At 30.6% G+C, this 13,039-nt stretch overlaps 1 protein-coding gene across 1 annotated transcript in view; it reads left to right on the top strand.

The window, feature by feature from the left end:
• The first annotated feature begins 9,062 nt into the window (after nucleotides 1–9,062).
• LOC100163469 overlaps nucleotides 9,063–13,039 on the top strand; it is a 72,188-nt gene continuing 68,211 nt past the window's right edge. The window contains exon 1 of the mRNA XM_029491704.1: nucleotides 9,063–9,254. Coding sequence (XP_029347564.1) covers nucleotides 9,220–9,254 — 35 coding nt within the window. The 5' untranslated portion in view covers nucleotides 9,063–9,219. The remainder of the gene's footprint in view (nucleotides 9,255–13,039) is intronic.

Below are 13,039 nucleotides of genomic sequence, written 5' to 3'. Positions count from 1 at the left end.
TATTTTTAATTTTCATCCAAGGGGTTTTTGCAATTTTATTTTATTCGGCTTAAATATTTTTTTTTAGTAAAAATTAACTGATTCACTTCGTTTACTTAATTTTAATACAACGATTATTGTCTTGTACTATAATTTCTTCGAAGAGGAACTTGTCTCATGAATTAACCCATTTATATTTTATAGGACTCCCAGAAATATTGTAGGTAGATCATGTATATGCAAACTACCCCATTAAAAACGTCTTATACGAAAAAATATTTTCGGAGACTTTAGCTTAAGAAATAAACACCGTGTAATAATATTTAGCATGTAAATAAGATGAAAAACATACTCTCACAAATACACTGCATTTTCCTTCCTCAACATTAAAGTTCTTATGACAACACGACAGAGCGCGCAATCTTGTACATATATGATAGTGATAATAGTAGAACAGACGTTTTATTATATTTATTTACTTGTAAATACAATGAAAACAATTAAAAACAAAATATTTTCTGAATATCCAATCCTGTACATAATAAATATATAATAATTAAATGATAAAATGGTAACGATATCTTATAAAATGTCTAACCCTAACTCTCTCCCCCGCGTACGGCGCTTACAACCCGTCCGGGTTATACCCCCCATACATTCATATCACGTGCATAACAATACGAATATTATGTTAACTATACATAGAAATGATATGCTCACCGTATTTGTGTTGTCCACGTGAAACCAATGCAAAAAGCGGCTGTCGTGTTCTCTTCATATTTTTTCCAAAATATCGTTTTATCGACCATTCGTTTGTAATTCCTTTTATATATCATTTTTCCTCGTTCATATTACACGTGCGCTTTATTCTCACCTCAAGAGTAGGGAGCAGGAGGACAATAATATTAAATTATATGATTTTTATTTGTTTCTATTTACCTATTAATATTATTGTTTTTTTTTTACCCGTCAACATGCCAATCAAAACAATCTCGTGCAATAAAATAAAGGAAAAATACAAATTCTATTATTGTTTAATTCTCTGAGACGAACGAGCTGCGGTATATAAAAATATGTACACATAAACACATACACCATACAACACACTATAATATACAAACGATAGTACATAATATATAATGATATAAACCACACATGTTTCTATTATAATCTCAGTACCATTTGACGGATGACACAGACACGAAATGCAAACAATAATCAAACTGATCAATAGACAAAAAATACGCGATCCGATTAATCGATCATGTCTCAATCTTTCGATGTACGACGGAACTTCTGCAAAAGTTGTTTTAGCGTACCCGAGTCCGTGTAAATCGCGTATTTCACACACACACACATACAATATAAATACAATAAACAATAGCCCAAATACACGCTATCGCTGTGTATCACAGACACAAACACACATTATGCAAGATTTTCTCGCAGATTTCAATATAATAATATATTCATTTAGCGGATAGGTCCGAATATAATAATATACGCACTGTATTTAATATAATTGTTAATTATACGATATAATATTATTACTGTGCGTATAATACAATAGCCCAAACCGGAAAGTTTCCGGCCACACACACACACACACACACATGCCATTGCTAGTAGTTCAAAATTTCGGGTCGAATGATACTGAAATGTTATCGAATTTTTGGTTTCACTTTCTCCATAATATTATATCCGTCCCCCGGCCGTCCACAACAACCGTTATTCGCCGCTACAGTAATTTTTATGAACGCGTATCCACACCTATCGCAAGTTGTAACACTAATTAAGTACCTACTTACTTTCATACTATTACTGTAAGTACTACAAACTCGGGGACGTCCGGTGCGGGACCCGAACGTGCAATGGACCAACAACATAATATATACCCAGACGCAGATTCGTCGAATCTGTATTTTTTTCTTTTAATTATTTATTTATTTTAAAACTGATAATCAGTTATAATCCGTTGGATATTATTTAGTTAATAGATGTAATTCAAATACATAGTTCGTAGGATACTTTTAGTGCCGTTTTAAATAAAATAAATAATACCATAATAATAATCATATAACGATAACAATAATGATACTAATTACAGTTTGAGATAAATAAAACGGTTCAATGGTTATTTTTTAGCTTTTTTTTTTTATTAAGTTTTTCTTTCATCTTGAATATGTTTTTCAGTATACTTTAATATTGATAGTCGAATTCACTACGTTATATTTCTATTATTGTTTGATTGATGACGAATGTAACTGTTCACGTGCAAAGTGATTACCTTTATTATTATTATTATTATTATTATTATTATTATTATTATTATTATTATTATTATTATTTTATTATTATTATAATTATTATTTTGTTTGTTGGTTTTTTTTTACAAAATAATACATTTAATTTTATAAAACTATTTTGACCTAATTTTTAATGGGTACCTAGTTTTATCATCATTATTGTTTATTTTTCACCCGCTATTTGTACCTACTTTATTATACGTTAACGTTTTATTTTTTTTTTTTTAATTCAAGTTGAGTTTCATTTTGCCGTTTTATTTGATCAGCTTTTTAATAATATTGCAATTAATAATTTATAAAGGTAGTTTTATCGTTATAATTTAGTTTTCCGTTTTTTGCTGACTATGTTTATGTTACAATAGTTACAGTACACTACGACTTTTTAATTATTATTATTATAACAATAATACATTATTACAGTTTCAATAATATTAAACTAATTACATTACATAATAGTTACTGGATTTAGACAGTGTTTTTTTTTTTAATGAATGAATGACATATACACTATAAACGTAGTTTGGAATATTTAGTCTTACAATATTTGAATAAGAATAATAATAGTCAACATACATATAATAATACGGTTTTCAGTTTTACACACACACTCATACAGACAGAATGTTTAAGATGTTTCTATTGTTACAAAAATCAATTATAGTTTTAAAATTATACAATTGGTTTTTTTTCTATTGTGTTCCTTTTGGTGTTAAGTTTATGTTATACGCATATATCTGTTCAGTTTTTTTCGTGTGGTATGTTTTTTTTTATATAATAAGCTACGATTTTAATGCTAAATTATGCACATCTCCCCCCCCCCCCCCAAAAAAAAAAAACTTATTTTTATTATTTGTATTAAGTTGCTCAAAAAAAAAAAAAAATTTAATAAATTGGAACAAAAATGTATTTAAAAAGTATATAATATATTATTATTACCATTGTAAAAATTTTTTGGGAAACAATTGTCTAGATATTCGATGTTAATATTATATATTATAACATTATGATTTTTTTTTTATTATTATTATTATTATTATTATTATTATTATTACTATATTATTTTCGGTTCCTTAAAATTATTATATTTTGTCATGAAAATTATTGTCCTGAAGTTTTGAAACACGACTATATTATATATTATACGTTTCGGTTCGAAATATTGAACAAAAATAAAAATATAAGTGAAAATAAAAAATGATGTTTGTGTAGTAAAACGATATTTATATTATATATTGTATTAAAAATTTAGTTAATATAAAATATACGTTAAAGTCATTAAAATCTTGAACCTTCCGCGTTTTTCTTTGCCTACATATTATATATGTTTGGTTTTAGCTAGTTATTTAATAATATCTAATTATATTATCAAGTATACGGAACCTACCTATACTTATATATTTATCGGCTTTAGCACACTTTTCCTGGCTGCAGTTTTATTTTTCAGACTAAGTATACAGTGCGTTACACGATTTTTCGCATATTTCACGGACTTGGATGAACCGTGAAAAACCTATTCGATTATCTTGTTCAAATCGGGAAAACGTGAACACACGCACGCACTAGTCGGTCATGGCCTTGACCATTTCAGGAAATTTCCGGACTAAATCAGGTCAATTTATCATTATAGTACCTATATATCATATATGTATATATCGATTCATCGATTATTATTTGTATCCACGCGTGTGTTTTGCCTCATATAAACGCCTATGTATAGTAGGTATATACACCAGAAAATGAGCTAAACGAGACCGAGACGACTACTTACACGCTGACTATATAATACAATACCTATATAAATCATATATAAATAGGTAACTCTGTGCATAATCTATAAATATTTGAATATTATTGTACACTCGACCATGTTTATGTCGTTGTTTAGTTTTTGTTTGAAGTAGAATAAACGAAAAAAAAAACGAAGGTTATTAAACAGTCAATTTCATAGTTCTGCAGCAACATTTTGGCGATTTAAAGTTTAAGTTGACATTCTATCTAGTTATTATGATAATATAATAAGTGCACACCTCACGTAATATTCATTGCGGAGTTGGCACTATCGCAGAAGATGACGTCCCTAAGACGTTAGATTTGTTTACAATTATCGGGTATGGTAATAATTATTGTATATAAAAACACGTAGGTACCTCTACCTATATTACGCATAACGCATGTATGAGTATAATTATAAAATATTACAATACTGAACCATTTGATATATTAACCCAAATAAAAACCTACTATAGAACAAATCAAATCGATATTCCTTAACGCAATATACCTACTATATATTTACACTGAAGTACATACTTCAAACCATTATTATAATTTATTATGGTGATTTGGCCTGTAATCAGGAAGCTCTATTAATAAACGAAATATTTTTTTCATCAGGGTATTAATATTAAGAAGGATTTTAAGCTTCTTAAAAATAAACGAGGTTTTTATTCACATCATAATTAGGTAACAAAAATACATATATAAAATTAATATTTTTTATTCAAAATGTGATGCCATAGTGATTACTAATACCATTGATTATAAACAATTATTTATAATCAATGCTAATACCTATATTTTAACAATGATTTGATTGACATAATAGATTGAATAAAAAAATTTTGAAAAAATTCCAAGCAGTGGCGTAATTTGGAATTGGTTCTGGGGTGGAATATAAATTTATATTATCGTTCTAGTGAGGGCTAGCGCTCCACACCTCCCTTGACCATTAAATCTCATAGATCATAATATTATATTAATTTATTATTATAAATTAAACTAGGTAAATGGGATAATAATGGTTTTCAAAAACAATAAAGTAAACAATTAAATAATATTAAAATATGTATTTTTTATAAATTATAATATTAACTCAATTTTCCTTTTTGTTTTTTTCGCCAAAATATCCAATGCGTCATCGGGGTTCAACTTAATGTCCAGATGCACTGATAACATCGTAAGTCCATTCAAGCAGCTTATCACGGCTACAATGATATGTACAAAAGGCAAAGCACACCTTTTCGAGGCCGTCCCCCGACCCCCACCGATTGTGTCGTTTCCAGTCCATTATATCATAGTCTTGTCATATATTGTAATTTATTGTTGAGCTATTGTAGTTTTATACGTACTAGTAAAATAAAAAAAATCTCAACTATGGTAATATGCATGAATTCTTATTTGTTATTTTAAAATATTTACTATCTTAAAATCGTTTATAGCCAAGTACTTACAGGAATTTAATTATGGTTATTCTAAAAAAAAAGCCTCTGGAAGAGGATTATCCCCATAGCCCCCCCTCATAATTCCGCCACTGCGGAATCAACCAAAATCACTTAGTGTTCAAAAATTTCTATTTAAAAAATCGTAGTAGGTACGATTTGAAAATCACTGTAATACTACTATTATATACCAGCGTAGTATACGCGCGGCTATGCATATTTGTATGTCTTGCACTCTTCCCTTTAATAGAAAAATGAGTCACTCTTCAATGTGTAAAAAGATAGCAATTATTAGGTATATGACAATTTCAGCTGGATAATGATGATGATAATGATTCTCTAATCACTTTACAGTGTTCTTTTCGATAAATGTATGCTTTTTAAAAACATTTTATTAAGTTATTATATAGCATTGTAAGATATTAAATAATTAGGAACTATAATAAATTTAACTATCTCACGCGGGAGAAATATTTATACACGTGAAATACCACCAGAATTAATGGCGTAACACCCTATATAATAATCGGAATATATTAATGAATTATTTAAAATATTATTATAATAAAACCATACAGATACAGTTATCATATGTTGGGAAATATAATTAAATGTTGATCTCACGATTACAGGTACTCTGCAGCCATCTAAATGCATTACATTATATATTGTGTCCAGAAAAAGTACCTATACTATGGTAAAGGGGCAAAAAGAGAGCTCTAATTTAGATGTATTCAATCACCGTTTCCAGCAACTTCACGTCAGATAATGTTATATAAAATATTATTTCAAACTTGTTACCTTGAACTCGATTATTTTCAGATTTTTATAAGTATTTTATTATTTTAAATTGTATTTCCTCATCGTGAATTATTTAACAGTCATAAAAAGATACTTTTTTTGTTATAAATTCGATCAGAATTTGGTTCATACTACTATTAATAGACATAAATATCAATATCAGTCATATAGGTAGGCCAACCGAACAATAGTATTAGCATAAATTCAAACAATCGATCATTCGAAATGCAGTACAGTTAACTGTACACCATGGGAACAACGCATTTATACAGTTTATTTCTTTATTTATTTATAAATTAAACATTTAAAACTATATAACGCCATTTGGAATGCCACCATGTTAAGTATTACAAATTTTTTATTTTTTATTTCTTGATTGAAAATCGATAGTATCCATGTATACAGTAATTTATAATTGAAAATTATAACGCATAATAGTTAATATTATAATGATATAGGTATCCTGTATTTTTATTTATTATACATATGCTGCAGGTAGGTACTTCAGGCAATCGAGTATTCGAGTGTATACCTACTTTTATTATTTAACGTGTAGAGAAATTCGTCAGTTTTACTATGCTTTTCCCAAATATATTACATATATATGTATAGTTATACTAGATTAAATGTTACGTCATAAACCTTGACGTACAATGTACAAACAAATAAAAATCCGAAAGATTTGAAGGATGTTCGACTACGTGTCATCACGAGTTATATTGTCGCGGTGACAGAACTACAGAAGTTATTCGTTTCGTCAGTAGTTCGGCACATATATAATAATATATAGTATATAGGAGCAATGAGCATATTATTATTATTATGTTATATTATTATATACACGATGCACTGATTCTGCGTCAGACGTGTATAATATTATATACATCACACACACGCACTGACACACACAAACATAACATACCTAAATGTATATAAATATAACAAACCTATTACATATAGGTATATGTAATATGTATGATGTTATCATCGGACGGTCAGGTAAAATAGAACGATTGGTCGCGGTCCGCCGAGAATTGAAAACAGACATAATAACATTGAGGCTACCGAAATCACTTGGTCGCCGCGGTGAAAGATTTCCACCGTAGAAAATCGTCGTACACACGAAAATCACTGCAATACTATCGTAATATACACGGCAGCACACATTCGTCTCCGTCTCGCCGGTCTGCTCGGTTTCGTCCAGTGTACATCGTCCCAAGAAACGGATTCGCGCGATAATATTAAAACGTTAAGCCTTAATACAATAATCTATACCATTGTCAAACCTAATTGTATACTTTCGTGGAAGTGCGTCGCTTACGTTCGGGAAATAATTCTGCACCGTGGACATAATCATGTGCTTGTGGAAGTTGCTGCTTCTCGGGTGGATGAGGCCTAACTCGTCGGACTCGGATGACTGCAAAGGAGGAGGAGATCTGCACAGGCACCACACATCGTCGTCGTCAGATGACGATATGTCTGATAGTGGGATATCTAGCGGCGAGTTCAGTCTGGAAAACGTGTGTGAAGACTCGTGTAGCCCCTGCTCAGTTCCACAGCCGGTTCCACTGGCTCCAGTTCCCCCGGCTACAGCTCCCACGGCTCTAGTTCTTCCGGTTCACTCGGCTCATAACGATAACAGGCAAGTCAATGTTGTTATATATTATTATTCCGGGATATGCGTTTAGCCAATTAAATAACTGCACTATGCATGCACCCGTACATTAAAAATGAGTAAAACATGATCTAAACAGTTGCAAAACGTGCAAAAACATGTAAATAAGAAATTCTAAAAATACAAAAGTATGCGATTGCATGTATTGCAACAATTTTATTTTCAAGTTGTATGCAGTATGGTGCTTGTCGACGAATAAAAATAACTTTTTAGATCTTAGAGAAAATTTGTGTCCTCATAAAGTTATGTTGTGTATTGGTCAAACACAGTGGTTTTATGAGAAGCTTTTTCTATTATTCTATAATTAATTATTAATTATTATTATGATACATCATTTGTATACGGGGTCACGGGCTGGTAGCTCGCTCACGTCGTGTTAACGCAGATCAATTTTTATATCATTTATAGCGAACCGTTACATTTTGCCACAAGTGAAAAAGCTTAACTCGCGCGCGTTTTATCGAAATTAAAGATCGACGACGGTCGAATCCCGCAGAGCGTAAAAGTTGAGCGCGCTCGTTGGCCGCGGCAAGTTACGAAATCGTTACGAAACGTTATCCGCCGTCGCCGATACGCATCTCTGCAGTAGCGTGTGTATGGAGATCGTCGTGGCACGGCCGAGAGGATTTTTTTCCCTTTATTTTCACCGTCCGTTTTCATTCTTTCCTGTTGAATTTGCTCACAAGCGTGTTCGCAGTCATGTCCGACGCATCGTACATGTACAACAACCGACAAGTGCTGTTGATCAGTACCAAACAGCTGGACGCGGAAGTTTTGCGAGCCTGCCGGGTGGGAGACTTCAATTTCTTAGGTTTCATAGCCGGCTCTGACTCTGGCCGTCTGCAGGCTGAGGACTCACGTGGTGCAATGGGATCGCATTACGCCGCAAGGACCGGACAGTTGTCCGTGCTGAGGTGATACGACAAACGGATGTTTATAATAATTTACGATATTATTTTTAGATTTGCTATTTCATTATTTTTTTTATTATTATTTACAACACGAAGTGCGTTTTCTTCACACGTACACCGAATAGCGATCATATATTTATTTACCGGGACGTGTCATAAATAATATCTAAAGTTTCGTTTGTAGGTTTCTGAAAATCCACGGTATAAGAAACTTGAACAAGAAATCGTGCGTTGGATACACGGCTTTGCACGAAGCATCCATCAACGGGCACGTAGATTGTGTGGAATGGCTGATCAGGTACTCGGGATGTAAGGCTTCCGAAAAAGACATGGAAGGTTGCAATGCTCTTCAGTTAGCGTCCAAGTAAGTGTCGATTATATAAAAACAATTTTAATAATTTATATTTAAGCAGTTTAAATAAAACGAGTTAAGAATACTTAGTCAATAGTAGGTACTAGGTAATCTATTCAAAAAACATATATATACGTGCAGTTTTATAATAACGAAGTCATGTAGGTATACAGTTTACCTACCATAACATAATTGTTTTCTATATTATATTAGATCCCTAATAGACAATAGTATAATTATACAAAGTCCCCAAAATGTTGATTTAGTAAAATGTCGTTCTAATATCTGACATTGGTATAAACAAAATACAGTTAAATATTTTTGAATTTAAGCTACATTAACTTAAAAATGCATAAACTAAATTAGTATTCACTGCATTTCATTTTGCATAGGTACCTAGTGTTAAATGTTCAAAAAGTTTAACATCCATACTTATGTATCAACCTTTATGCATATTGTATTATCTCTCATTTACTTATTATGTTCATTAAATACAGATTGTAAATTTTTCTTCGAATAAATATATATATATTATATCAGATCCATATTTAATTTAAACTACTCTTTAAATTTATTTTCTAAAGGTATTATAAATATTATATCTTATTTATCTAAAATTAAAATCGTTTATTATAACTGCAAGTTTAAAAAAATACTGTTCAATATGTGTAAAAAGTTTGAAAGTGTTACAAGATCGTTGCGTTTTAAGATCTGACCCAAGCAATAAAACAAAACTGTTGATAAATACAACAAAGAAAAAACGAAATACTGTTTGATTATAAACAGCTATAGTTGTTGTTAAGAAATTTTACAAAACTATAAACATTTTAAATTGTTTGAAAAAAATGTTTTTATCCCGTAATAGGCTCTGTTAGTGCCTATAGTGGTTAATCCTATTAGTTTTAACTAAACACACTTAGTTTCCAAATAGTCATTAATGTTTTCTGACGTACAATATTCTGAACTAAATAATTTTGGCCAGAGTATCAAATTTTATATTATTAGAATTTATTTCGGCTCTATAACTTGCATCCCAATAATCATTTTACTCAGATTTCCGTTAATTTAAATATAATATCTTTTTTTATTTAATCGTTTTGACGTATAAAATTAAATATTATTTGAAAAAGTAAATACATCGTGGTTTAAAATGTTGGTTTTATATTATTATAATTAATATTATAATCTGTTTATTTAATTTCCGAATTGGATGTGCGCACGATGTACACAATACATTTCAGAAGTAATTTATTTTGTTTTGTGGATGTTTCATGGTTTTTATCAGTGTTTTAAATTAAATTATATGTAATGGGAATAATACTGATATCACTGTTATCATATTTGAAAAGTGTAAAATAATTAGTCGTGATTGCATAAAAATCACAACCATTACAAACAAACGATTACTTATCAACATTACGTTATATTTTTACAAGCCATATTTTATGGAAGTAACTTTCATTATATTAAACACCTAATTACAGGCATAATATTATTTGAATTGGTCGAAAATATAAACATAGAATTACTTTAACTAATTTAGTTTAATAGTTTATTTTTTAATGTTCTTCTATAGTTTTGGAATGCATTTTATTTGCTGTAGGTACAAATATGAAATCTATAAATTCCACATAAAAAATTATAACATCTTAATCCGTAAATGTTAAAACGTGGCTTAATTAAATTCAAAACGTTTAAATTCACCTTAAAAAAACGCATATATAAAATTTCACTGTAGTAGTATTATACCTTCATAATATTGTTGTAAAATATTTCTGTAGCTGGTAAAGATCTACAGCGGAATTATATTGTAGAAGCACATTCGATGTGACGTTAAGGAATGCTAAAATAATTTATTTTAGACGGACCTTCGGAGGGCCCCCATAATAATATACTATAAGATAGGTTAATTTAAAAAAAAACACATATCATTGTAAATTAAAAAAATGTTAGAAACTATAATAATTATTATAGTTTCTTAAGTTATAACTTAAGAAAAATATGTAAGACACAAGATTAAGTTTTTGATTTGATAACGTTAAATATATAAAATTACCCACTCATTAATTACTATATTTATAAGAAATCCTTGTTATCAAAGAGTCATACTCAATTTCTCATCGGCGAAATGAACCTAAAATTACTAAAATAAGCATCCTAAAATATATCTTAACTAATAATTGCATTGTTATCGAAGACAATAATATAATAATACTGCAGATACTCGTATATGATACCTACGTGATAGATAAATAGGATCTATATAATAAACAATACATTTGTTAGAAAATTAATAACACCATAATACTTAATATTTGCATAACACTGTCAACATAAAGTGGTTATTTTTTCGAGGTTTTACTTGGTTTTTCCAAACCTATACGATATAATAAATTCCAAATAAGCGTCGTAGTAGCATATGAAATGGTCGTCGCTATGACGCTATTCCTACAAGATACCTGTAAATAATATAATTGACTGTTGTATAAACAAAATCCTACCTTTTTCTAAGTCACCCGGCAAGCAATCCTTGGAAAATTTGCAGCGAGTTTCGTCGAACTGGAAGTGATATGGAGACTCGTTCAAGATTATTGTTTCACCGAAATTTAGCCACAGTTCTGCACATCACTATATATTATAATATGCATAATATCCACTCTCAAATGGTCACGCGAAAACATTCGATAACAAATCATCGTTATTCTGACGGTGGCGTGATTGCGGTTGTGGAAAACTTAACTGCGACAAATGTTGTCGTAAGGCTTATTATCTACCTACTTAATAGTTATGAATTTATGACTTGCGGAAAATATCACAATTTCTCTCTCACAGCTAATAAGTCATACGAATAAACGATAATACTATACGTCTATATACCGTATAGACTGTGGTCGAAAAGACTGGTTGTGACCAACCACGGTTACGGTTACCGACAGGCACGTTTTGAAACTCCACCGAAAACATTAAATTGCTATTCCGCTAGCACAGTAGTATCTATCACGTACGACGTTTATCGAATTTTTGGTAATCTGGGCTTGGTATATTATGTTTGATATTGATCAGGGTTATTTTACACGGGGTATGCCGTATTGTTAATGGTAAACGCTTTAACCACACGTCGACTTCGTTGGAATATTTCGACTTTACAGTAAACAACTACCGTGGTATCAATTGTTTGATAACATAATGAATTGACCAATCCGAGAGTATTGTATCACAAGGTTACGCGAACGGCGAACACGGCAGAAGTGGAATAGCGCGGCATTAGTAATTCCTATTTTCGATCAAGCCGTTTTTGCGTCCTCAATTAGTGTGGTTGTATATACCTATTATGCGACAATATTTTCGATCTATAACCGTCCGTTTTTAAGTCACCGTTCGTGATCGCGTATTTTATAATATTTTGGTGTTGTGCACTGGTGAAATGAATCTTGATTACGTCTGACCCGATGACACGTCGCACGTGCCATTTCCGGACGCGGCATCAAGGTAGGATGCACATAATTACATAAGTATCTGCACTAGCTACGCACTGACTATAGACGTGATAAATGATTAACTTCAAATGGCTATAACTTCGAAAAGAAGTATAATCTACAATTTATAATTGCTCCATAATGTTTAACTTGGTGAATTACGTAAGCCCAACGACCACAATCAACTGGCTGATCTTGGACGATTTCTAAGTCGATCCCCCCTGTTAGAATTTATTAATTATTATTATAAATTTGTAATTTATTAGTTATATCTAGAAAGTTATTAAATACATATTTTGAATTAACCTGTTCGTGTGAAAT

Source organism: Acyrthosiphon pisum, chromosome A3 (assembly GCF_005508785.2).
Source record: "Acyrthosiphon pisum isolate AL4f chromosome A3, pea_aphid_22Mar2018_4r6ur, whole genome shotgun sequence".
Classification (NCBI taxonomy): domain Eukaryota; kingdom Metazoa; phylum Arthropoda; class Insecta; order Hemiptera; family Aphididae; genus Acyrthosiphon; species Acyrthosiphon pisum.
The sequence above is the reverse complement of the archived record's forward strand: the minus strand, read 5'-3'. Positions and strand labels throughout refer to the sequence as shown.